At 36.7% G+C, this 24,204-nt stretch overlaps 1 protein-coding gene and 1 pseudogene across 1 annotated transcript; one reads left to right on the plus strand and one right to left on the minus strand.

Annotated features, from left to right (window-relative positions):
* LOC119536993 overlaps positions 1 to 24,204 on the plus strand; it is a 299,931-nt pseudogene that overhangs the window by 144,897 nt on the left and 130,830 nt on the right.
* LOC119536990 (olfactory receptor 10A2-like) lies at positions 17,353 to 18,315 on the minus strand. Its single transcript, XM_037839629.1, has one exon. It carries the CDS (start codon positions 18,304 to 18,306, stop codon positions 17,353 to 17,355), a length of 954 nt encoding a protein of 317 aa, XP_037695557.1. The 5' UTR covers positions 18,307 to 18,315.

A 24,204-nucleotide genomic window follows, 5' to 3' on the forward strand; every position in this document is an offset into this window, starting at 1 on the left:
TTTTTTTAATTTCTTGAGGCTTGTTTTATGTCCCAGCCTATGTTCCCTTCTGGAGAAAGATCTGTGATCACTAGAGAAAAGTGAGTGTCCTGGTGATTTGGGATATAAGGTACTACATAGGTCTGTTACAATTCTCTATATCTCTTTCTCCTTTCCCTGTCTCTCCTCCAGCAGGGCTCCCCTCAGAATCTGAAGTAGGGCAGGTCTTTCATCGGCAAACTCTCTCAGCATTTGTTTGTCTGTGAAAAATTTAAGCTCTCCCTCAAATTTGAAGGAGAGTTTTGCTGGATAAAGTATTCTTGGTTGGAAATTTTTCTCTCAGAGTTTTAAATATGTCATGCCACTGCCTTCTCGCCTCCATGATTGCTGCTGAGTAGTCACTACTTAATCTTATCTTGTTTCCTTTGTATGTGGTGAATTGCTGTTCTCTTGCTGCTTTCAGGACTTGCTCCTTCTCTTCAGTATTTGACAGTCTGATCAGAATATGTCTTGGAGTGGGTTTATTTGGATTTATTCTATTTGGAGCTCGCTGGGCATTTATGCTCTGTGTATTTATATTGTGTAGAAGGTTGGGGAAGTTTTCCCCAACAATTTCTTTGAATACTCTTTCTAGACCTTTACCCTTCTCTTCCCCTTCTGGGACACCAATGAGTCTTAAGTTGGGACGTTTTATTTTATCTATCATATCCCTGAGATCGATTTCGATTTTTTTGATTTTTTTCTCCATTCTTTCTTTTGTTCTTTCATTTTCTGTTCTGTGGGCTTCTAGGACACTGAGATGTTGTTCAGCTTCCTCTAGTCTTGTATTGTGAATATCCAGAGTCTTTTTAATTTGGCCAACAGTTTCTTTTATTTCCATAAGATCTTCTAATTTTTTATTTACTCTTGCTATGTCTTCTTTATGCTCTTCTAGGGTCTTCTTTATGTAGCTTATATCCTGGGCCATGGTCTTCTTGATGTCCTTTAAATCCTTTGCCATGTTTTCATTCCTCAATTGTAGATCTTTGATTAATTTTGCGAGGTATACTGTATCTTCCGATATTTTGGTTTGTGTGTTTGGATTTGGATTCTCCATATCTTCTGATTTTATCACATGCATTAAGATTTTCTGTTGTTTTTGGCCTCTTGGCATTTGTTTTGCTTGATAGGGCTCTTTCAAGTTGTAAAGAAAAAGGGATATTGATCTAATTTTTCAGGAACACAGTTTGGTGAAGTACACTTTCTCTAACTAACCAGCAGATGGCGTCTGTGAGTCACCTATATCCCTCGAGTCAGTTCTCAATGTTTTTTCCGCTTTGTGTGGGGAAGTGATTCTTGTGGGTTCAGTTGGAGAACTCAGTTTGGGTGTGTTGCTGGAGCCATCCGCCCTGAATGTGGGGTGTGTGTACGGGTAGCCAGGGAGGAAGTGCAGTTCTAATGTTCAAATCCCCCAGGATCCCAGAGATTCAAGGCCGCCGCAAAAGTCTAAGCCTTCATTTCAGTTCAGCCCCAGCCTCTCTCTCGCTGATCCCTAAACCACCAGACTTGGTGTAGTGTCCCTGGGTTCTCCGAGCGGATCCCCCCTCCCAGCCGCACTCCTCCAGTAGCTCAGCCAAGGGAAGGCTGTGCTACATCATCAGTGCGCGCCGTCCCACAAGGGAAGCCCCGGGCCGCTGGGCCATGCAGCGGCGCACTCCCAGCCCGAAGCAAAAATGGCTGAGCGGTGCATCTCAGCCCCCTCCTCCTCATACAGTTCCTCCTTCCCAGCTCTGGGACAACTGGCGGGGCTTTGGGCTGTGGGCACGGCCCTGGGCAGGAGTTTATCCAGCCCTCCGGGGGCTAGCTGCTAGCTGCAGGGTTTCTTTCTGCTTCCAGCTCTCCCCTCCATTCCCCCGAACCCAAGGGTATCTGCTGTGGGCTATCTTCCCGGCCAGACAGCAAGAGGCCGGCCCAGCACCCTCTTGCTGTGTTTTACTGCGTGGTTCTCACAATTGCTACTGGAGCTGCTTCTTTTTTTTTTTTTTTTTTTAAACAGCCAGCTGGTCTCCATACGCTGAACCCTGGCTTCCCCAGCCCGCTGCGCGGCTGCGGGTCTTCCAGCCAGCTTACTCGTTTCAGAATGCCGACTCCCGGTTTCACCAAGTATACGGCCACTCTGGAGCTAGGAGCCCTCATCCAGTTGGTGCATCACTGTAACTGGTATTCTAGGTCACTTTCTGATTTTTAGCTAGTGTTTTTCACGGAGGTGTTTTTTTCACCCTGTCTCAGCTAGCCGCCATCTTAGTTGGGTCGCCTATTCATTTTTAAAAACTCAACTAAGACATCATTTCGTCTATGAAAATATCTTTATTAGCTATATTCATAGTAAGAGCTATTATTTATTGAGCACTAAATGAGTGCCAGACAGTATTCTAAGTATTTGCCGTGTATCTTTTTAATTCTCACAGCAACCTGAAGATATAGGTGCTATTATCCCCATTTTACAGTAAACATGTCAGAGGCACAGAACATTGAGTACTTTCCTGGAGGTTAGGCAGCTAGCAGGAGTTGGCATCAGGATATGCACCCTGGGAAGCCTGACTCCAGGGCATGGATTTACCATCAGGCAGCACTTCCTTCCACTCTCTCAGTCCCAGCCCACAGGTGAAGGCAAGCCAGGGGTATTTGTGATAGGGTGGGTGGTAGCAAGAGAGCCAAAAGGAAGACAATTTCTAAAAATGAGAAAGAAGTTTCAGTATATTAGCAACACTGGAGATCAGGAATACTAATTCATAATCCTTATATAGAATAACCATTAATTTATGCCTCTGTCTCATACTCTGGATGGTATATTCTTGAGAGTAGAAATTGTGTCATTTGATTTTTATCCCAGTGCCTAGCAAGGTAGATGCTGTATACATTGTTGTTGAATGAATAATGAATAATGAATGTGATAATCAGAAATATGTAAATATTTTCTCTATAGAAATATATTCTCTATAAAGAGATTATTTAGGCACAGTGATCCCCATTCATAAGGAATTTAGACACAAAAGAATATCATACAGCTTCATTCATTATTCACATTTAAAGAGTGATAATAGTTATAAATTCTACTCATCTTCCTCTACCTCAAGCCTCTTCCTTGTGTCTACCGTATTTCAGTAAATGGCACCACCCAGTTGTTGAATCCAGAAACTGGGATATAATGCTTTAAGCCACCCCCCAAATTTGATTATTCTTCCTCCTAAGTATTGATTCAGTGTCACCTTCTTACCTACCACCATTGTCTTTAATTTTTGACTCTTATTGTCTCTGATCTGGAATATAGTAGGAACTTGCTTCTAGTTTATTCCCTTCAAAGCGTTCACCCTTTTTGTGAAATCTTTCTGACAGCAACTCTGAATAAGCCATTTACATGCTTACCACCTTTCAATCACTTCCTGTTGTCCCCGGGGTAAAGTACAAACTCTTTAACAGGTTCCTTTTCCCTGCTCTCTGCTTATTTTATTTGTCCAGCTTCAAATCTCCTACACAACCAATGTTGCAGTCACACTAAAATACTTTGCTGCTCCTTTCATATATAATATTCTCTCACACTTCCTTGGATTTGCCCATTCAGTTCTCTACTAAAAACAAATCCCTGCAACTTTATCTAACCTCTGCTCATCTTCCTTGTCTGAGCTGAAACAATAACTTCTTTGTGAAATTTCCCTGACTTCGCCTGGCAGAATCAAGGACTATTCTCTCTCTCTCTCGTAACACACTCTGCTAACCTCTGTTGGGCATTTTTATAATTGTTATTTTTTTACCTTTGAGACACAGAGCTAGTGGCATGACTTTTTCTGGGTTGTGGTTTTCTCAACTGTAGAATGATGATGATGATAAATGTCCTGCCGACCTTATTGGGTGGTTGTGAGAATGAAATGAGACAATACAGGTGCACTTCGAACATTCTGAAGCACAATAAATGTATTATTATCATTCCTTTCTATCCTTTCTCAGGGTTTCTTATTTGTCAAGCCCCATAAAACTCCATGTTCTTTATTTGGGACTCTTGATCTCCTTTCTTGTCTCTCCGAAATGTGTCAAGGAAGACACTTATTTTTGGTGGTGACCCATCATCGTCTTTCCGGGAAATTTCAAGTCTTTGCCCTGATCTCACCCTTTACTCACCTCCTGTGAGTGACACTTGCCTGAATCACATTCCAGAGAAGCTCTGGTCTTCATCAGTCACCTTAGGGAAGCCTTAGGTTAGCTCTGAATGAGTGATGCCAGAGGAATCCTAAATTATGTCTTTCTCAGTGCAAATCATTCCAGAAAAGCCCTGGGCTGTGTCCGTGTGGGTCATTCCAAAGACCCTGTGTGCTGGGTTGTCTCTGTCCTCATTGCTGTGGAGCCCGTGTTACCTTCTCAAAGAAGCTTTACCTTGGGGCTTTGTCTGCACTCCAGGTAAATCCTGGGCTATGGCTGGGTTGGTCCTTGTAAAGAAGCTCTAGGCTGGGTTTGTGTTAATCACTCTAGAGAATTCCTGGCTGCGTCTTGGGACCATTTTAGTCCCTGCTGTTGATGTAGGAAAATGATTCCTCCTAGGCTTCCTCTTCCTGAGGTAAATTGAAAGATTCACTTTCTGACAGGCGTGAGTTTGGGAGAGATCCCAGGGTACAAAAATTCATGCAGGTTCTGTACTCCCATAATTGGAGGACTTCTTTATTGCAGCTCCATCTTTTCCTGCACACTGGAGGGTTTAAGAACAAAGGGATGGAACTCAGTGTTATGTCAGTTTAGAGGTTAGAGTAGCATGACAGTCTTCTTTTCCACCTTGCATTACTTGATTTATAATGGGTCTGGTTCTCAGGAATACCTCTGACCTTGACCCAGTAGTAGTTTTCAGTCATGGTGAAGAGAACCCATTAATTCTTGTCTGGACCAAGTGGAGAATAGTAATGAAAACCATAGCAGTTTGAGGATGGCTGTTGGTTGGGGAGGCTATTAACACCAGGTCCAGATGAGGAAGGGAAAGTCTGACTGACAGTCTCAAAATCCAGCCTTTCTGGAATGAGAGTTGAAGTGAAGTCCATGCCTTTGGGGTAAAATTTCTCCTAGGTGGCTAAATTTCCTTACAAAGACCTCTGAATTTATTTTCATACAGTCCTTATAAAACAGAATTGTGATTGCGTGCTTCTCCCTGAAAGCAGTAAGCTTATCTGACTTGTTCATTTTTGCTTTCTTTGTATCTAGCATGTTGCCCACATATATGTGCTTGAATTTGTCCACAAGACATATTTAAAATACCAGCCTTCCTTCTCCCTTACCACATGTATAACTTGAGATTTTTCATTTTTGTTAATGAGGATGGCACATTCATTGTACATTTTGCTCTATGGAAATGACCCATATTCTTACCAGAGTAATTATGGAGAGGTAGACACAGTGGACATAAAAGAAGGGCTATTTATTGTTCCCCTTGATAACCTTCTCTTTGTTAAATATATAATCTAAATCCCTGTTAGTTCCCCTGCTTACTTGGGATAGCATCTAAAGATACTGTGAGAGTAATAATGTTTACATGACTTCTCTGCCATTCATCCTTCCTTCATCCCCTTTCTCCTCCCTTACTAGCATTTGGAGGAGGAGCAACTGTAGTACATGTTTCAGTGACCAATGAAAAAATTCTTAAGATACATTTTTAATGTTCATTCATTTTTCAACAAATATTTATTCGATGTCTAATATGTACCAAACACTGGTGATTCAGTAGTAAATTTTGTATATTGTCCTTGACATTATTGAACATGCAATTAAGATGGGAAGAGAAACATCAAAGAAAAATTTTTTAATGTGAGATTACAACTGTGATTAATAGGTATCTAGAAGACAATGATGAAGAAATGATGAAGAAAAAATGCTATTTTTGCACCACCATTTTTCTTCCCCATATAAAAACTGATAAGCTTGAGGGACTTGGATAATAATTTATAAAGTTATTAAAAGAAAGAAATACCAAAGGGAGTGCTACAGCCTGATGGGAAAAGACAGAAGAGAGGTTTTGAGAAGAGTGTACAAATGAAGGCTATCAGGAAGGGTATAAGCACCTAGTCTAAAAGCACCTAGTCTAAGCTAGGTGCATATTTATGATTGTTATGTCTTCTTGATGAATTGTCCATTTTATTAATATATGCTGTCCTTCTTTGTCTCTTTTGTTTTATATTGGAAGTCTACTTTGTCTGATATTACTATAGCTACCCCCACTGTTTTCTGGTTGTTGTTTGTGTGAAATAGCTTTTTCCATTCACTGACTTTCAACCTATCTTTGTCCTCTTGTCTAAAGTGAGTCTCTTGTGGACAGCATAGAAATGGGTCCTGTTTTTTAAACCATCTGCCACTCTATGTCTTTTTATTGGGGAGTTTAATCCATTAACATTTAATGTTATTACTGTAAGATCAGTACTTTCTTTACCATTTTGTCCTTCTGATTTTATGGGTCATGTCTTATTTTCTTCTCTCTCTCCTTTTACCCTTCCTGATAGTCTTCATTTCTACACTCTTCTCCAAAACTCTCTCTCCTGTCTTTTCCTATCAGCCTGCAGCACTCCCTTTAGTATTTCTTGCAGAGTAGTTCTGTTGTTCACAAACTCTCTCAGTGTCTGTTTATCTGAAAATCTTTAATTTCCCCCTAGTTTTTGAAGGACAGGTTTGCTGGATATAGAATTCTTGGTTGGCAGTTTTTCTCTTTCAATATCTTAAATATATCATACCACTGCCTTCACTCCTCCATGGTTTCTGTTGAGAAATCCATACAAAGTCCTATGAGCTTCACTTGTAGGTGATGGATTGCTTTTCTTTTGCTGCCTTCAAAATTCTCTCTTTGTCTTTGACGTTGGACATTCTGTTTAGTAAGTCTCTTGGAGTAGGTCTATTTGAATCTGTTCTGTTTGGGGAGTGCTGCACTTCTTGAATCTCTAAGTTTATGTCTTTCGACAGAGTTGGGAAATTTTCAATGATTACTTTTTCTGTTACTCTTTCTGCCCCCTTTCCCCTCTCTTCTACTTCTGGGATAACCATAACATGTATACTTGTGTGCTTTATGTTTTCATTCAGTTCCCTAAGACCCTGCTCATGTTTTTCCATTCTTTTCCATATCTGTTCTTTTGTGTGTATGTTTTCAGATGGAAAGTCTTCTAGTTCACTGATCCTTTCTTCTGCCTCTTCAAATCTGCTGTTGTATGTCTCCATTTTGTTTTTTATCTCTTCTATTGGGCCTTTCATTCCCACAAGTTCTGCCGTTTGATTTTTCAAGCTTATGGGTTCTTCTTTATACCCTTCATCTCTTTTGCCACAGTTCCCTTTAGCTCATTGATTTGATTTAGATGATTTGTTTGAACATCTTTAATTCATTGTTTCAACAGTTGTGTCTCAATTGAAGTATTTGTTTGTTCCTTTGGCTTATCCATATTTTGTGTTTCCTAGTATGATGTGTGATGTTTTGCTGTCTAGGCATCTGTTTTCTTTGATTACTTTATTCTAAAAGTTGTTTTCACTCTTACCTAGGGTTTTCTTGTTGGTTGGCTTTCTTCTCTATGTGTTCTTTGGTGTTCAGTTCAACTTATTCTTGACCTCTAGCATAACTTCTGTTTCATTGATCAGAACACTTTAACTCGTTTTTCTGGTTCTTGCCCTTCCTCTGTGTAACCTTTTTATGAAGGGGTCTCCCCAGTTATGATCAACCCTCTTCTAGTTTGCAAAGGCAGCTGAAATGCAAAACACCAGAAACGGATTGGCTTTTATAAAGGGGGTTTAGTTGGTTACAAAGTTACAGTCTTAAGGCCATAAAGTATCCAAAGTAAATCATCAACAATTGGGTACCTTCGCTGGAGGATGGCCAATGGTGTCCAGAAAACCTCTGTTAGCTGGGAAGGCATGTGGCTGGTGTCTGCTCCAAGGTTCTGGTTTCAAAATGGCTTTCTCCTAGGGTGTTCCTCTCTAGGCTGCAGTTCCTCAAATGTGTCACTCTTAGTTGCTCTTGAGATGTTTGTCCTCTCTTAGCTTCTCTGGAACAAGAGTCTGCTTTCAGCAACCGTCTTCAAAATGTCTCTCATCTGCAGCTCCTCTCTCAGCTTCTGTACATTCTTCATAGTGTCCCTCTTGGCTGTAGCAAGCTCACTCCTTCCATCTGAGCTTATATATTGCTTCAGTGAACTAATCAAGGCCCATGATGAATGGGTGGGGCCACACCTGCATGGAAATTATCCAGTGAAAGTTCTTGCCCACAGCTGAGTGATAATAACTCTGTGGAAACACTCAACCAAAGAATTACAATCTAATCAACACTAATATGTCTGCCCACATGAAAGTGCATCAAAGATAATGGCATTCTGGGGGACATAACACATCCAAACTGGCACAAAACTCAATCAGATGTTCCCAATCCAGGCATGCTCAGGTCTCTGGAGGAGGGTGTAATCTGTATCATGTTACCCTGCGAATGAGACCCAGAAGGTTCTCAGACCCTCCTGTTAAGCCTTTAGACTCTGTGCTTTTCCTATCCTGTCCAGCAGGTTGCTTTTGTCAGTCTGCAGCTTCCCAGCAGTGTAAAGAGATGTAGTGCCTCTAATTCTTAGCAGCCCCTTTCTTTGCCAGGGCTGTTTCTGTTTTCCAGCCCCTGGAATCTGAGTTCTCTGAGGGAGGACTGTCACTTGAGCTGGGCCCTCCCCCCATTTTCTTGGGGAAAGTTATGCCCCTTATGGAATTATTTTCCCTACTTGTCTCATTGCTTTGCCTGTAATGCCTATATAGCTCTGCCCTTGCCTGGGTCCAGCTGCCAAATGTTAATATCTGAGGCTTTTGCTAGTGAACTATTTAGAATAGTTTTATAAAAAGAATAAAAGCTAAAAAACAAAACAAAACAAAAGCAAAAAAAAAAAAAAAAAAAAAAGTCCCTGTTCAGAGCCTTTACCCAGCCTCCAAGTTTTGGCATTCAAAAGCAGAGTTGGTACTTGACTATGTGCACCCCGCTTCTTGCAGCACAGCCCCTTTCCAGCACTCTGAGCTCAGCTGACTCCAAACACCTCTGTCTTTATTCTTTTTTATTTTATTTCTGCACATGTGGAAAACAAAAAGGCTTAGCTCAACAGATTTACAAAGTTTATGAAAATGCAAAATATTTAAAGCCTATGGGTTTTCATTGTATTATTCACTATCAGGTACTTAAAGGAAAATATTTGACTCTACCATGTGTTATTAAATCAGTAATGTCCACGGTGAACTTCATGCACATTTGAGGTCATAACAAATGTGCATTTATCTATTATCAGTTAGATAAATATTTGTCACAAAGCTCAATATCCTGACTTTCCTTACCACTGAACAATTTGATACTTAGCAATGGTAGAGTTTTTTACAAATTTTTTGAGCGCAAGGCCAAGATTAAAATTTTTCTGAACAGAAAGACCCTTCTTCTGTCATTATCAAACAATAAATGACTTTGAAAATTTAGCTTTTGATACAGACTTGGTATTGTTTCTTAATAAATTCAACCTAAAATTGTAAGGCAAACCAGTTTTTACATGTGAAACGTATACTATGGTGAGATCATTTCCAAGACAACTAACATTTGACTCATAAATACTGTCAAGCTCCTTTATATACTTTGCATACTGTCAAAAATGAAAACAAGAAGTGAGATCTCCATTCCTACACAAGTTTGTAGCAGATATATTATCTCAATTGCAAAGCAGAGTACCAACAGTGCTTTTTTGGACCTCAATGCAATTTCAAAAGAGATTCCCATATTTCACAGTACTGTTAACTGTGGAATTGAGAAGCTTCCACATAACCTTCAGTTGGAAGTCATTAATCTGCAATGAAATGACTTGTTAACAGCAAATTTCAAGAAAAGACTCTAATAGAATTGTATAAATGACTTCCAAGTGTTGAATATGCTCAATTAGAATTTTTACTTGTGAAGTGATAACAGAATTTGGCAAGAAGTATCTCTGTTAAAAGCCATATCAAAATGAAATACATAAAATCTCATTCTGGATCTGATTTAACAGAAAGACATTTGCAATCAATTTTGATGAAAAGGAACACTAACTTCAAACATTAAGTGAAATATTATCACCCTCAAAAGATTCCATTCTCCTCATCAGTAGACAAGAAATAAAAAAAAAATTATACTCATGTAGTACTATTATGATTTAAATTTCATCACTAAAAATTTGTGAAAAATTGTTTTCCCTTGTTACATAATTATCTATGTAATATTCTTAATTTTGCTTCTTGGCCCACAAAGTTTAAAATATACTATCTGTCCCTTTATAGAAAAAGTTTGCTGAACACTGCTTTTATCTAATATACTATGCATCATTTTGCTTTGCTCTATTCAGTTTTTGTAGTACTGCTTAGTTTGCTCAGAATGCCTTTCCCACATGCAACCCAGAATCTCTGCCCCCATTCTATCTTAAACCCTTGCTCTGTTACTAATTCTAATCATTGTGCATTTCTATAACTGAGGATTCTAATTATATTTATATTCCTATTTCACCACTTAACTAAAAGGACTGAGGCGTGTTCAGTATCTTTATTAGTGGTTTAACTGTGTATTCCAGAATCTATTTTAGTGGATTAAACATAGTGGAATTCATTTACAATCGCAAAACTCTACCTCTTTGATAAACTGGAAAATGGACTCTTGATCCCTCTTTCCCTGCCCCTACCACCAGATAAGCTCCTCCTCCATACTTTCCCATCTCAATAAAGGAGACTTCCATCAACCTGGTTTCTTATGCTGGAAATGTGGGTGTAATGTAATCCTTGACACCTCCTTCTTCATCACTTGCCATCACTTGGTGAGAATCAATCTCGCCAAGTCTTGTCAATTTTATATTCTAAATGTGTTCAGAATCTGAACTCTCATCTCTACTGCTACTCTCCTAAACTAAGCCATTATCAGCTTTATGTGGTCTCCTATACTAGACTTCTTTTGGCCTTTGCAATTTACAATAAATTCTCTACCCAAAATCCATGGTTATCTTAAAAGAATTGGCAGCTGGCTGCCCATTGCACTGAAGTTAAAATTCAAAATCTTTAATATGGTGGGTCTGGGGGGAGAGAGCATGGGGGAGGGCTCGGCCAAGTCGGAGGGAAGTCTGCCCATTCACCAGCCCACGCCCTAGCAGGGACTACATTTCCTGAGGGGCCTCGCTGGCGACTGTGGTGCAGGCACCACAACGTCTCCCGGAAATGGAGTCAAGGACTTCCACTTGTCTGTGAGGCTAGTAGACCTGAGATAAGACCAGAGACCCAACTCGGGATCTGACAAGATGGCCGGGCTGCCGCACAGGATTATCAAGGAAACCCAGTGTTTGCTGTCAGAACCAGATCCCAGTATTAAAGCAGAACCAGATGAAAGCAACGCCCGTTATTATCTTGTGGTCATTGCTGGCCCCCAGGATCCCCCTTTGAGGGAGGGACTTTTAAACTTGAACTGTTCCTTCCAGAAGAATATCCAATGGCAGCCCCTAAAATGTTTCATGAACAAAATGTATCACCCCTAATGTAGACAAGTTGGGAAGAATATGTTTAGATATTTTGAAAGATAAGCGGTCCCCAGCACTGCAGATCCGGAGAGTTCTGCTATCGATCCAGGCTTTGTTAGGTGCTCCCAATCCAGACAATCCATTAGCAAACAATGTAGCGGAGCAGTGGAAGACCAACGAAGCCCAAGCCATAGAAACAGCTAGAGCATGGACTAGGCTATATGCCATGAATAATAGTTAAATCGATCTGATCATCAAGTGTGCATCACTTCTCCCATTCTGCTAAGATTTCTTCCTTTTTTGTTTGCATTTGATGCATGCTGTCTTAGAAACATTACAGAATAAAAGCCCAGACATCCGCATTCCTTTGGTGATTAAATGCCCATAAGCAAACCTGTGTCTTGTCCTGATTCACTGTTGTAAAGCATGAGCAGAGGCTAGAAGTATCATCTGGATTGTTGTGAAACATTTAAAAGCAGTGGCCCCTATCCTGCTTTTATTCGTGTTCCCAATCATAGTTGAAGTATAAAGCACTAGAGTTAGCTGCAGGAGTGTCGGTATTTTTCTTTATTTTATATTTATTTTTGAGAAGGGAGACAGTTTGATTTTAATTTTAGGAGCCCCCCCTTCCCCGCCCTTTTATGGTGAGCTAATTAAATGCATTGGTTAAAAGCAGCTAACCATTTCTTTAGAATATACCCTCTAGCCAAGTTTAACTTTATTTAGATGCTGTAGATGGAAAACCTTGATTGTCTGAATCAAAATTGGAACATGAAACAAACATCACAGTCTTCACTAGTAACATTGTGACTTTGCTGTCAAGTGTAGAATCTTTCCTTTATAAAAGAAGCTTGTGACCATTTTGTATGGCTTGTCTGGAAACTTCTTTAAATCTTATATTCTAATAGAATATTTTTTGTTATTCTAAAAAAAAAAAACAACTTGAATACGGTTGAAAAGAAGTCCTGTATGACCTAATCTCTGCCTACCTATGCAAAGCATTTCTCTCCTTCCCTTATTCACAACACTTCAGCAAAATACATATTCTTGGCTTTTTATAATGCTCCAAATTCTTCCACACCTGGAACTTTTATGATCTTCTTCAGTCTGGAATGCCTTTTCCCTACCTCTTAACTAACTTAGTTTTAAAAATTAGCTTAGATATCATCACCCCAGGAATCTTCCTTGGATGCCCTGAAATATTCCTTTGTTATTGTTTCTCTTACTGTTCCTTTTTATCCCCCCTCCATGGTAGTTTTCACAATTTTTAATTTTATATATGTGAGGCCATTTATTTTAATATTGCTCCATATTTTCACACTGCTTTAGTGCTTGTTGAAAGTCAATTTGCTGAATAACTACTTTATCAAATTTACTTTTTTCTTTTTATTATTTATAAAGTTGAGAGCAACAAGTTTGGATGAATTACAATTATTTTCACATCTTTGAAGATTCCTATGAAATTTTAGTTGATTATTTTTATTGCATCTTCATAGTAATATTTTAAGTATAGAATTGTCAAAATTTTTAAATTTTTTTTGAAATTTAAGTATTTAGGAAATGTGTCTTAGAAACACTGAAAGAATATTTTTTTATATTCAAATATTATGCCAAATTTGTGAGGTTAAATATCAGCATAAGCAAAATGAAGAGAAAAATGACAAACAGGTAAAGAATATTTTCAGCTCATTACATGTATCTGATCTCCATTATATGAAGAATATATAATAAATAGGAAAAATAACCAATAATCTAATAGAATAGTAGGAAACTATACAAATACACAGAGCAAATAAAAATAAATACTATGTTTTTTAAACATGAAGATATCCTCCCTAATGGTAAGGTAAGTGAAATAAGAACTACAAATGGATACCCTTTTACCCTATTAGATGGGCAAAAATTCAAACATCTGGCAACAAATGTTTTTTGACAATGGTGCAGAGAAAGAGGCACAACAAATACTCGTTGGATTGTAAACTGGCAAAACCTCTCCGTAGGGTATTGTGTCTACAATTTTTTGGCTCTGTAGACAATGTTGTAATGATTAAGCAAGACAAGGATGTCTTCTGATACTACTTCTATTCAAAATTGTTCCAGAGATCCTGGAAAGCACAATAAGATATGAAAAAGATAGAAAAGGCATGGTGATTGAAAAGAAAGAATAAAACTATCCATGTGTTATGTTAAATGATTATCTATGCAGATAATCCTAAGGAATATAGAAAAAAGTTACTAGAACTAATAAGTGAGCTTAGCAGGTCATAGGGAACAAGATCAAGAAAGAAAATTCAAATGTATTTCCATATAGTAGCAATAATTGGTATCATATGTACTTGAAATAAGAAAAATTATGTTTGGCTATTGTGTGTATCCTTTATAAATGTCATTTGGGGTAGTTCATTAGAGTTGTTCAAGTATTTTGTATGCTTACTGATTTTCTCTCTACTTGTTCTATCAATTAATGAGTAATAAGGGTAGTCATCTCCCACTGTATTTGTGAATTTGTCTATTTTTCATTTCAGTTCTATCTGTTTTTCCTCTATATTTTGAAGCTCTCTTATTAGCTGTATACAATCTAGGTTAGTTATGGCCACTTGATGAATTGATCTCTTTATCATTATGAATTGCATCTATTTACCCTGGAAATAATAATCACAGTGCATGGTTTGTAGTAAATGGCCAATAAGTAAAAGCAAAATAAACAAACTCAGAAAATTTAATGGATTTGACCCACTAAATCTACTTCTGGAATTTTTAATATAATGACTTTTGATACAATTAAAAAAACCTGAAACTATAAAAAATTTTCATTTCATTACTATTTCTACTAAAAGATAAGAAACTGTTGAATAATAGGTAATAGGCAATAAACTGAATCATGGCACTTACACATGGTGATATATTTTACAGCCATTAAATATTATTATTACCAAAAATTTGCAATAATTTGAAAAAGTTAAGATTTATGATTGTGGTCAAAAATTTTACATGTGTTAGTCAACTTGATTCTTAGCACAATCCTGTATGGAATTTACCATGCTTATCTCCATTCATAAATGAGAATACTCTGTCTTAGTGTACTTAACTAACTTGTTCAGTATCCAATTTAGCAATTTGTTTATGATATTAAATGATAAGAAGTCATATACAAAAATGTACATATACTTGTAGTTGTTATCAAATGTTAGCGATTATTAGAAATATATACAGTAAACTGCTATCATCATTCATCTCTGTGTAATGAGATTTGGGTGATTCTTTTTTTCTTTCTGCTTTTCAGATTTTTATCCAAATTGTAATGGGAATGGTTTTTGATTGTGCAATGTAAATAATCTCATTATATAGCATTAATCAGACACAATATACAGATTAACTTTCTGGATACATCTGTTCTCTATAAGAATCCCTGGAAAATGGTCATGCAGTTTCATCTCTTATCTCATTACAAAACTGCCCATTAAATTTTAGGGCATTTTTGTTTTTGGAAGTTCTTCATTACATTTTTAACATAACTTACAGCTGGCTTGTAATGGGGGCAAAACTGTAATTGGTATTAGAATATCAGCTTCAAATCCCACCTCTGCTGTTTGCCAAATGTATGACCTTAGGCTGTCTAAACCTGTTTCAGCATTAAAAAAAAAAATGAGGACTTAATTTAAATAATTTGTGAGGTAACTGGTGAATGTTAGAGCTAAAGGGAAAAAAAGAGGAAAGGAGGTAGAGTGATACCCATGTGTAATTATGCCTTGAGAGAAGGAGAGAGGACCTTGTGGCAATGTAGTGTTGGATCATAAGACTTCACTATTAGTTTCAAGGAGCTGATGAACTGAGTCAGTTTTTCATACTGCACATGGTTCTAGTTTAGGTTATATAATCTTCTTTGTTGAGAAAAAGGGGGTGAGAGCAACCCCTGAATACACCATGGTAGTCTATCTTCATTTCACTACTCTCCAAGAAAAGGAAAAATTCCATTTTCCATTAATTTCCATCGTAACTGTTTAAATTACTCAGACCTATAGAAGCAGTTACAAGAATGAGAATGCGAAAATTAGCAATTTACTTCCAGAGTGTTGGGTGTATAAAACTGCTCACAATGTAACAATTTATAAAAAAAAAAAAAATCCTTCATTAATTTCTACCCATTACTTCTACCCGTGACATCAGTAGATAATACTGAGTGGTCAATATCATCTTTGCTACCTTAATTCTTCAAATATTTGAAGATGACATTACCATAAATTCTCTTCTTAACACAAAATATTGCTCAGTTCCACATTTGAACTCTTGTAATCTCAATGTCTCTGAAAGTCTGATTATCCTTCTATAAAACTTTCTTGTTTTCCAGTTTATCAATATATGTCTGAGATCAAGGATTGTCCAAATGGGTTCTAACCATTACAGAATGCTATGAGGCTATTTGTAGGTTAATCCCTAAAAACCAAGTTATATTTCTATTAAAGCAATTTAAAGTTAGATTAAATTCATGTTCCTCATGTCTTTTCACATATACAGTTTACTGAGGTCCCCCCATTCTGCTCTTTTAAAATATGTTCTTTGACTTTGAATTTTAATCAGTTTATTAATTTGGTTATACATTGCATTGTACTGAGAAAAGTATAGAACTCAGACTCAAGACACCTGAGCTTTAATTCCAACTGGATATGACCAAATATCTTTGAATTTTGCTTTCCTCAGCTATAAAATGAGAGGTTCAGATCTGTACATTTTTACAAGGTGTTTTGTCTTATTATAAAAGCTTTACATTTGATAATTTACTCTTAAAAACAAATCTACATGCTATTATTATTTCTAACATTTTACAGATGAGAAAAGAGGCCTAAAATGTTTGATTGATTTTCCCACAGTTAACCAGATATAAATGCAGAGTAGGATGTGAGCCCAGGCAAGGTTCCTTTCTGTTGTATAAGATTCCATTATTTCAGGACTGCATTGACTGCATTGTTTTGTCTCTTTTATAAATTTTATAGCTAAAGAAATCAAAAACTTCTAGATAACAGTCATTGTGCTTTATCTTCTTTTATACAGTCACATCAACAAAACATTTTTTAATTTAAAGGAACTAAGCAAAATATACAGCAAGGATCCATTGTAAGCATTGGAAAATGCAGCACCGTGGGTGAAATTGGGTTATGAAATTTGGAAATTATTTCAACAAGGTTTAAGAACCTGAAGATAGAGTTGAGACAGAAAAGTGGAAAATCAGGTCATTCTACCTGGGAAAAATGAATAGAAAGAGGAATGACCTGATTAAGTCCCCTGGGGTTTTAAACACATAAGCATGGTGATTTGTTCCACTTTTTTCTATCCATATTAAATACCAACAAGTTTAAGAGGCACTACTGCCTCATAACATAAGAAATTAAATCAAACAGAGAAAAGAATTATGCAATAGAAGGGACTGTTGGTTTTTCTTTCTGCCAAAGGGAGTCAGTCATGGCCAAAGGAAAATGAAATTCTGAATGACATTTGATACATTTGTTTGCGTGTCCCCAAGTTTTTACTATAAGCAGTCTCATACAATGTATGTCACATTGGCAAACATTTCAATGTAAATATCTAGAATAAATTGGCCACAGAAATGTCAAAACAGCAATTGCTGAATGCTAAGAAAAAGAATGTGGGTTACATGGGCAGGCAGACAAGTTTGGGAGGTGGCAGTGATAGGGCTAAACTACCTCTTTGATCTTTTCTTACCACTAAATTTTGCAATAGCTATTTTAACATTCAGATTTCCTCCAATGGAAATGTGGGAAGAGGCAGAGAGAAATCCCAATATGAAACTGGCTCTTCTCCCCATTCAAGGTATTCTAACCATACACAATCTTTATGTCTATAGGATGCAGTTTCTGAGACCTAAGGTCTTACGGAAGATCCGGCAGAGAGCATGCTTCACCTCATTATTTCTCAGGCTGTAGATGATGGGGTTCAACATGGGAGTCACAACAGTGTAGGACAATGATAGAAGCTTCTTGCTCTCAGGAGAATTATTGGATTTAGGCCGGAAGTATGTGAGGCTTAAAGATACATAGAAAAGGGAGACAACAAGGAGGTGGGAAGAGCACGTAGAGAAGGCTTTTTGCTTCCCTTTAGCTGAGGGAATCTTGAGGATGGCAGCAGCAATGTGAGCGTAGGAACATAGGATCAACAAGCAGGGTGTCATGACAACAAGAATGGTTCCGATGATGGCATAGATCTCAAACTGTGCTGTGTCTGCACAGACCAGCCTCAGCACAGGGGGGCTGTCACAGAAGAAGTGGTTCACCTTGTTGGTGCTACAGAATGGGAAGCTGAAGAGCCACGTGGTCTGCACAGTAGCTAGTGGAAAGCCTGGAAACCAGGAGGCTGCAGCCAGTTTGGCACAGGTCCTATGGTCCATGATAACTGGGTAGTGCAGGGGATTGCAGATGGCTACAAAGCGGTCATATGCCATGGTGGCCAGGAGGAAGCATTCTGCAGCCCCAAAGAAAAAGAAGAAATACATCTGAGTAGCACATCCAAGGAATGAGATGGTTGTTTCCCGGGCAAGCAGGGTTCCCAGCATCTTGGGCACAGTGACTAGATTGAAGCCAATCTCTAAGAAGGACAAGTTCCTAAGGAAGAAATACATGGGACTGTGCAGCATGGGGTCAGCCAATGTAACCAGAATGATGAGGCTGTTTCCCATGAGAGTGACCAGGTAAATGATGAGAAATGTCAAGAAGAGTAAGGACTGTATTTCAGTAGGTAGGGAAGAGAAGCTCATGAGGATAAACTCACTTACTCTCGTCCAGTTTCCTCCAGCCATAGGAATAGGCACAAATTCCCTGCTGCATGTGGACCTGGAGAGAGATTTTTAATTGGTGGAGTTAGATTGTGAATTTGTTGTTCAGACATCTTCACAGTGTCAAGGAAAGAGGCAAGATCAAAATCTCAGTTGGAAGATTTTGATTAAAGACATAATGAGGAATTTACAAAGCCTAAGCCCTGAGATTGGCCTGGATCAACTTCTGGAGGAACTGGTATTTCTCTATTTGCACATTAACATGTACAGAAAACCTTCGTAAAGTCAGAAATGTGAGCTTTTCATTCCCTGATGGGGCCACCAAAGATATTTTGAAGGCAGTGAATTTCCTGAAAATACTAAAATTTTGGGAATCATGGCCAAAAGTTTATAATCTCATTAAAGAACATATACATATGAATTAACAAAACTTTAAAACACATTTATAATTAAAATGCAGAATAATGCATGTAATAAATTTTCTGGTCTTTGTGAATCTTTAATGCCTAGTTAGAAATTGGGATATAAGGGAGTAAGCTACGTGTTAAAGACCAAGTGTATGCCAAATACTTTTATTCACCCATGTTATGCATGGCTTTATATATATATAAATATAGACATATATATATATGCGTGTATATATATCCCTATTTTATAAATGAGTAGACAGGGCTTAGAGAAATTAAGGAACTTGGCCAAGGACATGCAGCAATTTAATAGCAGATCCAGAATTCCAGGTACATCTCTGTGGCTCCAAAGTCCAAGACTATGCTTCACCTGACTGTCCTACTCTCCTTTGAGGACTAGATCTTATTGCATAAGGGGATCAAGATTGGAATTGCTACAAAATCACATTAAAAGATAGAGGAAAGGAGAACCAAGAGAAGCAACAATAGTTACATAAAGATATTCAGGAGATTCCTTAGGCTCCACTGGATCCTCCTTTTGTAAAATTAGTTTCTAGTTTGCAACCGATGATCAAGATGCATCTCCTTTTTTATCTTGGTATTCTTGAACTTTCAATTTTCACAGGAAATGGTGAGATGAGGTGGAAATAGAATGGAATGAGATGCTGGGATAAATGAAAAAGGAATTGATCAGCTGTAAAAGGAATGGCACAAACCTGGACACAAAGGGACAAATGGTGTTTGATCTCACTCATATGAAATAATTAAAATAAGCAAACTCATAGAGTCAGAATCTAGAATAAAGGTCACTAAGGGACAGGGTAGGGATAGGGAATGGGAAGTTAAAATTTAATGTACAGGGTTCCTATACGGAATGATGGAAGTGTTTTGGTAATGGATGGTGATGATGGTAGCACAACATTGTGATTGCAGTTAACAGCCCTGAAATAGATACGTGTATATATATATATATCTGAATATGATTAAAATGGGAAATGTTAGATTGTACATATGATAACAGAATAAAAATTACAAAAACTTCCATGAAAGTACTCTATAGAAACAGTGAACCCTAGGTTAACTCTTGGACTATAGTTAATGCTACAATTACTAAAATATGCTATCATGAGTTGTAACAAATGTCCCATACCAATGCAAGGTGTTAATAATGGGGTGGTATACGGGAATCCTGCATTTTATGCATGATTACTTTATAAACCCATAACTTCTCAAATAGAGAAAATAACTAAATAAACAAACAATAAGGGAATTGAATGTGACTTAGAGAACTATTTCAAGAAAAATCAAAATTCAATAAGAAAAAAGAAAATCATTATCAGATGCAGAAAAGAACAGAATTTACACCAGGTTAAAGGGGAGCAAGCATGTGGTCAATCTGTTCCACATTATACAGAATTAATGGTCTTGTATGCCATGATAGGCTGTTGGACTTTATTATATGGGTGAAGAGGAGCCACCCAAAATTTGGATCAGGGGAATGACATGGCTAGTTATTGCATGTATAGAGATTACTCTGACATGAGAGAAAAAGTGGGGTGATATTAGAGCTAGGGAGTGTGCAAAGCAGTATGCCTGGATTCAAGGAGAACAGTTGAGAGGCTATACCAGTAGCTGATCCTCCCCTACTCATACTCCTTTTTTATGATCCATTTTCCACTTTGTTACCCTATTGGCTAAAACAAATCCGGTCGTATCCACAACTACTCACTTTCTGCTGCACACCTAAAGCCTTTGTAGTGGGGTTAAGGAGTCTGGAGTGTAGAGTCCAGAGTCCATCGAGTACTCCCAGATGGAAAACAGTTGGAAATTTCCATTCATACCCATTATATCTCCCCTTACTTCAAATATCAAGAGTTTCATCTTCTCTGTCTCCTACCAAAATTAATACTTAATTTTCTGTATATTATAAGGATTAAAATTCCAAAACAATTTGAGTTGATCTGCAGTGGAAAAAGTGTTTTGTGTAATTTTTTGTTTTGAGGTGATGCATAGTAGGAGAAAGAAGCATAGAAACAATATTAATTTGTGTGGCAGTTTCAATGCAAATGGTTTTTCTCTTAATGTAAGAAATATTGACTACTTCAAATTATATAATAATCATTCCTTCTTACATAGTCAGATTACCAGATAACAGGCATGGAAACTTCCCCCTCAATCCAGCAAAGATATTATTGACAATTAGTTGGTAAGACCCAGCATACCCCTGGGGTCTCAAAATTAAGATTTTAGAGGAGTATTGTACTAGGACTAAGCAGTGAGTGAGTGTGTAGAAGAAGTGTCCACCTACTTATCTTTCAGGAATGAGTCAATTGAGAATAAAATCGATTCAAGCAAAAATGCTATAAACATCTGAGCAGCATTACAGTGAAGATTCAAAAGAAAATATTCAAGAATATGCAATTAAAATGAAATATGAGGAAGAATCTTAAATTATATGAAGAAAATACAATATTTTACAACTTCCATTGAGGTCCAGGTGATGCAATTATCTGATTGGTCACTGGAGTTTAGAATCTAAAGGAGGAGGTATTTAAGCAATCAATTATAATATATCATGATGAAAGTCACAATAGAAGAAATGTACAGAACAAGAAAATTAGTTGGGCATCATATTAGGAGAAAGAACACCTAATGAAGTATCTGATCATTTTCTAGGCCGCAGAGATGAAAAAGAATTTGTTCTAAGAGGTAGGCACAAACTAATAGGGAATTATATACGACTATGAGACTATTATAATAAAAAGTTACAATACTAGAAATAAAATCTTAACTGGAAGAAATAAAGTCTAGACTTGACCCTGCCTAAAATAGAAAAATTATATTGACAAGCTTGAGGTGCTCTCACAGAAGGTACAGAAAATGCTATATAGATGAAAATAAGAAAAAATTGGAAAACAGAAAACAGAAGTCAAACTAACAAATAATTAATATTCCTGAAGAAGAAAACCAAACAAATGGAGTATAAATAATAAGTAGTAAGGAAGAAAATGAATACTTTACCGGCTGAGTAAAAAGAATTAGACAATAACAAGAACTCATGAAGCAGCAGGAAAAACCAGTGAAGAAAGGCAAACAACCAGTCAGGCTCTGGTGAACAATTTGATTTTCAAGAATATTTAAAACATCACAGCATCCATGCAGGAAAAATATCAGTTCTTAAAAATAATGCTTACTCACACTGACCTTGGACTTCCCTTCAGCACTGAAAAGACAGAACTACAAAGTACATGAAGCAAAGGCTACAATTTTAATAAAAAATTGTTTGGGGACTTTTGCAAACTATATTTGTATTTGCTCAATCTCACACATGCACATACATACACAAAATCAAAAAAGTTTTTAAAAAAAGAATAAATGATATACTAAACACAGTATAATGATTAGAAACTAATTTTTATTATAAAATACCCCCAAGTCCTCTGAATTTCAGAATAAGTAAGCAGGGTAAAGTCACATGAGATATGAACACAACAATTTAAATTAACCGTTCATATCCAAGGTAACAAAGAAGATGTCCCTTTCTGAAAAAAATTTGGAAGAAATACAAGAAACATGTAAACATCCTTAATCTATACTCTCAACAAAATTAAAGTAAAAGATTGACTATCAAAGAGGCAGTCATGAACATCATAAATCTGTGGTCAGATAAAATTTCTGAAAATAAAAATGTGATTTCCAAAGGAAAAGACTGAAAAATGGTGCTGTTACTGAAACAAACAGAATAAGGAAATTTTTGAGAATTTATAGCTGCATTGGGAAAATTATGAAGAGATCAAAATGATAAGGGAAATTTTTAAATTCAGGAATTAAAAATAAAGGAATGTATTAGGAATTCCAGGTTGAAAGATCAAAGCAGAGGGATGAGAAATAAGGAAAATAATAACCATCCGTGATGTTGAGGAAGATGAGCGCATTCCTTAGTACACTACAAAATAAGTGGAAATATATTCACACAAATAAGGGTTTATCTTTGTGTTATTTTTCTTTTAATTTTGAGGGTAGAGAAAATTCCTTTAAGCATTCAGACTGGAAACAAGTAAAATGAAAAAGCAAAACCACACAAATCACACCCCAAAACCTTCGAGGCTACTTACAAGAAAAAACAAGAATTCAGAAGAGCAATAGATTTCTGCTGGCAAAACAAAATGATAAAACATAGTAGGTTTACGTTTCTAAAATTTGGAGGGGAGATTTGAGACTTTTATTATTATCATATAAAAATAATGAAAATAAATTAATTTGGTTTTCAAATCAACTTAGATTCAAAGAGACAAAGAATGGCAGAAATAGAACTAAAAGCAGAAATTATATTAAAAATTGTAAATTGGTAAACAAATTAAGTTGTCCTTTTAAAATATTTTAAAATAGAGGCCAAGTGCTGGCAAATCTGTTGAAGAAATAAATGGAGATCACAAAAATATCCAATATTAGGAATAAGAAGTGGGCAATAGCCCCAAACATAAAATTACAATTTTAAAAATATGAGTATCATTACATTAATACATGTGTGATTTTGAAAATGCAATTGACAATTTTCTAGTGATACGCAGATATGAAGATAATGATTTTACATATAAGTGTGTTCAGGGCCATATCACTACAGTGACAAATTGGAAAAATCCATGAATCCATAAATGACTAGGTAAATTATGATGCAGCCATTTAAGGAAATATTTAAGGAAATATAATATATGTCATTTTTGAAGAACATTTAGTGCTACAGAATAATACTCACCATATAATAGTAAATGAAAATAAAACAAGAATACATATGTGCACATGTAGAATTCCAACTTCATTAATAAGTGCCCAGGAAAAAGAGGATTTAAAGGCTAAGTAAAATTTTTGCAATAATTACCTTCTAGAGTTATAAAGACACAGGGGATTATTTCCCAATTATACTTTTATGATTTTCTAAATGTTGAACAATGAACTGCATTTTTAATTTAACAGCAATAAAGCATTGACAATGAAAATGTTGACTATGTCTTGGTAACATTTACTGAATACATATTAGCATTATGTCATGTGTTTTTCTTTTGTTTTAATTTTCTTCCCACAACTGTCTGATGTAGATGTCATTATTAATCTTCCCCATGTTACTGATGAATGAACTGAAGGTTAGAGTGGTTCAGTAATTTGTCAACTTGTTTACATGGGTGTTAAAAGGGAGAGCCTCCACTCAAAAGTATAATCAGAAAAAATATAATAAAAGTAATGTGGGAATTCAGAAAGGCATACAATATGAATACAGCCTATTCCTTAGGTCTCAACTTTGGTCTTCTCACTATCCATATACTTTACTCTCTTCCAGCGCAAAGCTTCCTTTTGTTATTCTATACCAGGAGTAAGTAAACTTTTTCCATGAAAGGTCAGACAGTAAATATGGTTTTGTGTATCATGCTATCTGTGTTGCAACTACTCAATGTATCTAAACAAATATATATATATATCTCATACCTGATATATGCAGTATACATATAAAAATATGCAA

Source organism: Choloepus didactylus, chromosome 6, assembly GCF_015220235.1.
Source record: "Choloepus didactylus isolate mChoDid1 chromosome 6, mChoDid1.pri, whole genome shotgun sequence".
Taxonomy (NCBI): domain Eukaryota; kingdom Metazoa; phylum Chordata; class Mammalia; order Pilosa; family Megalonychidae; genus Choloepus; species Choloepus didactylus.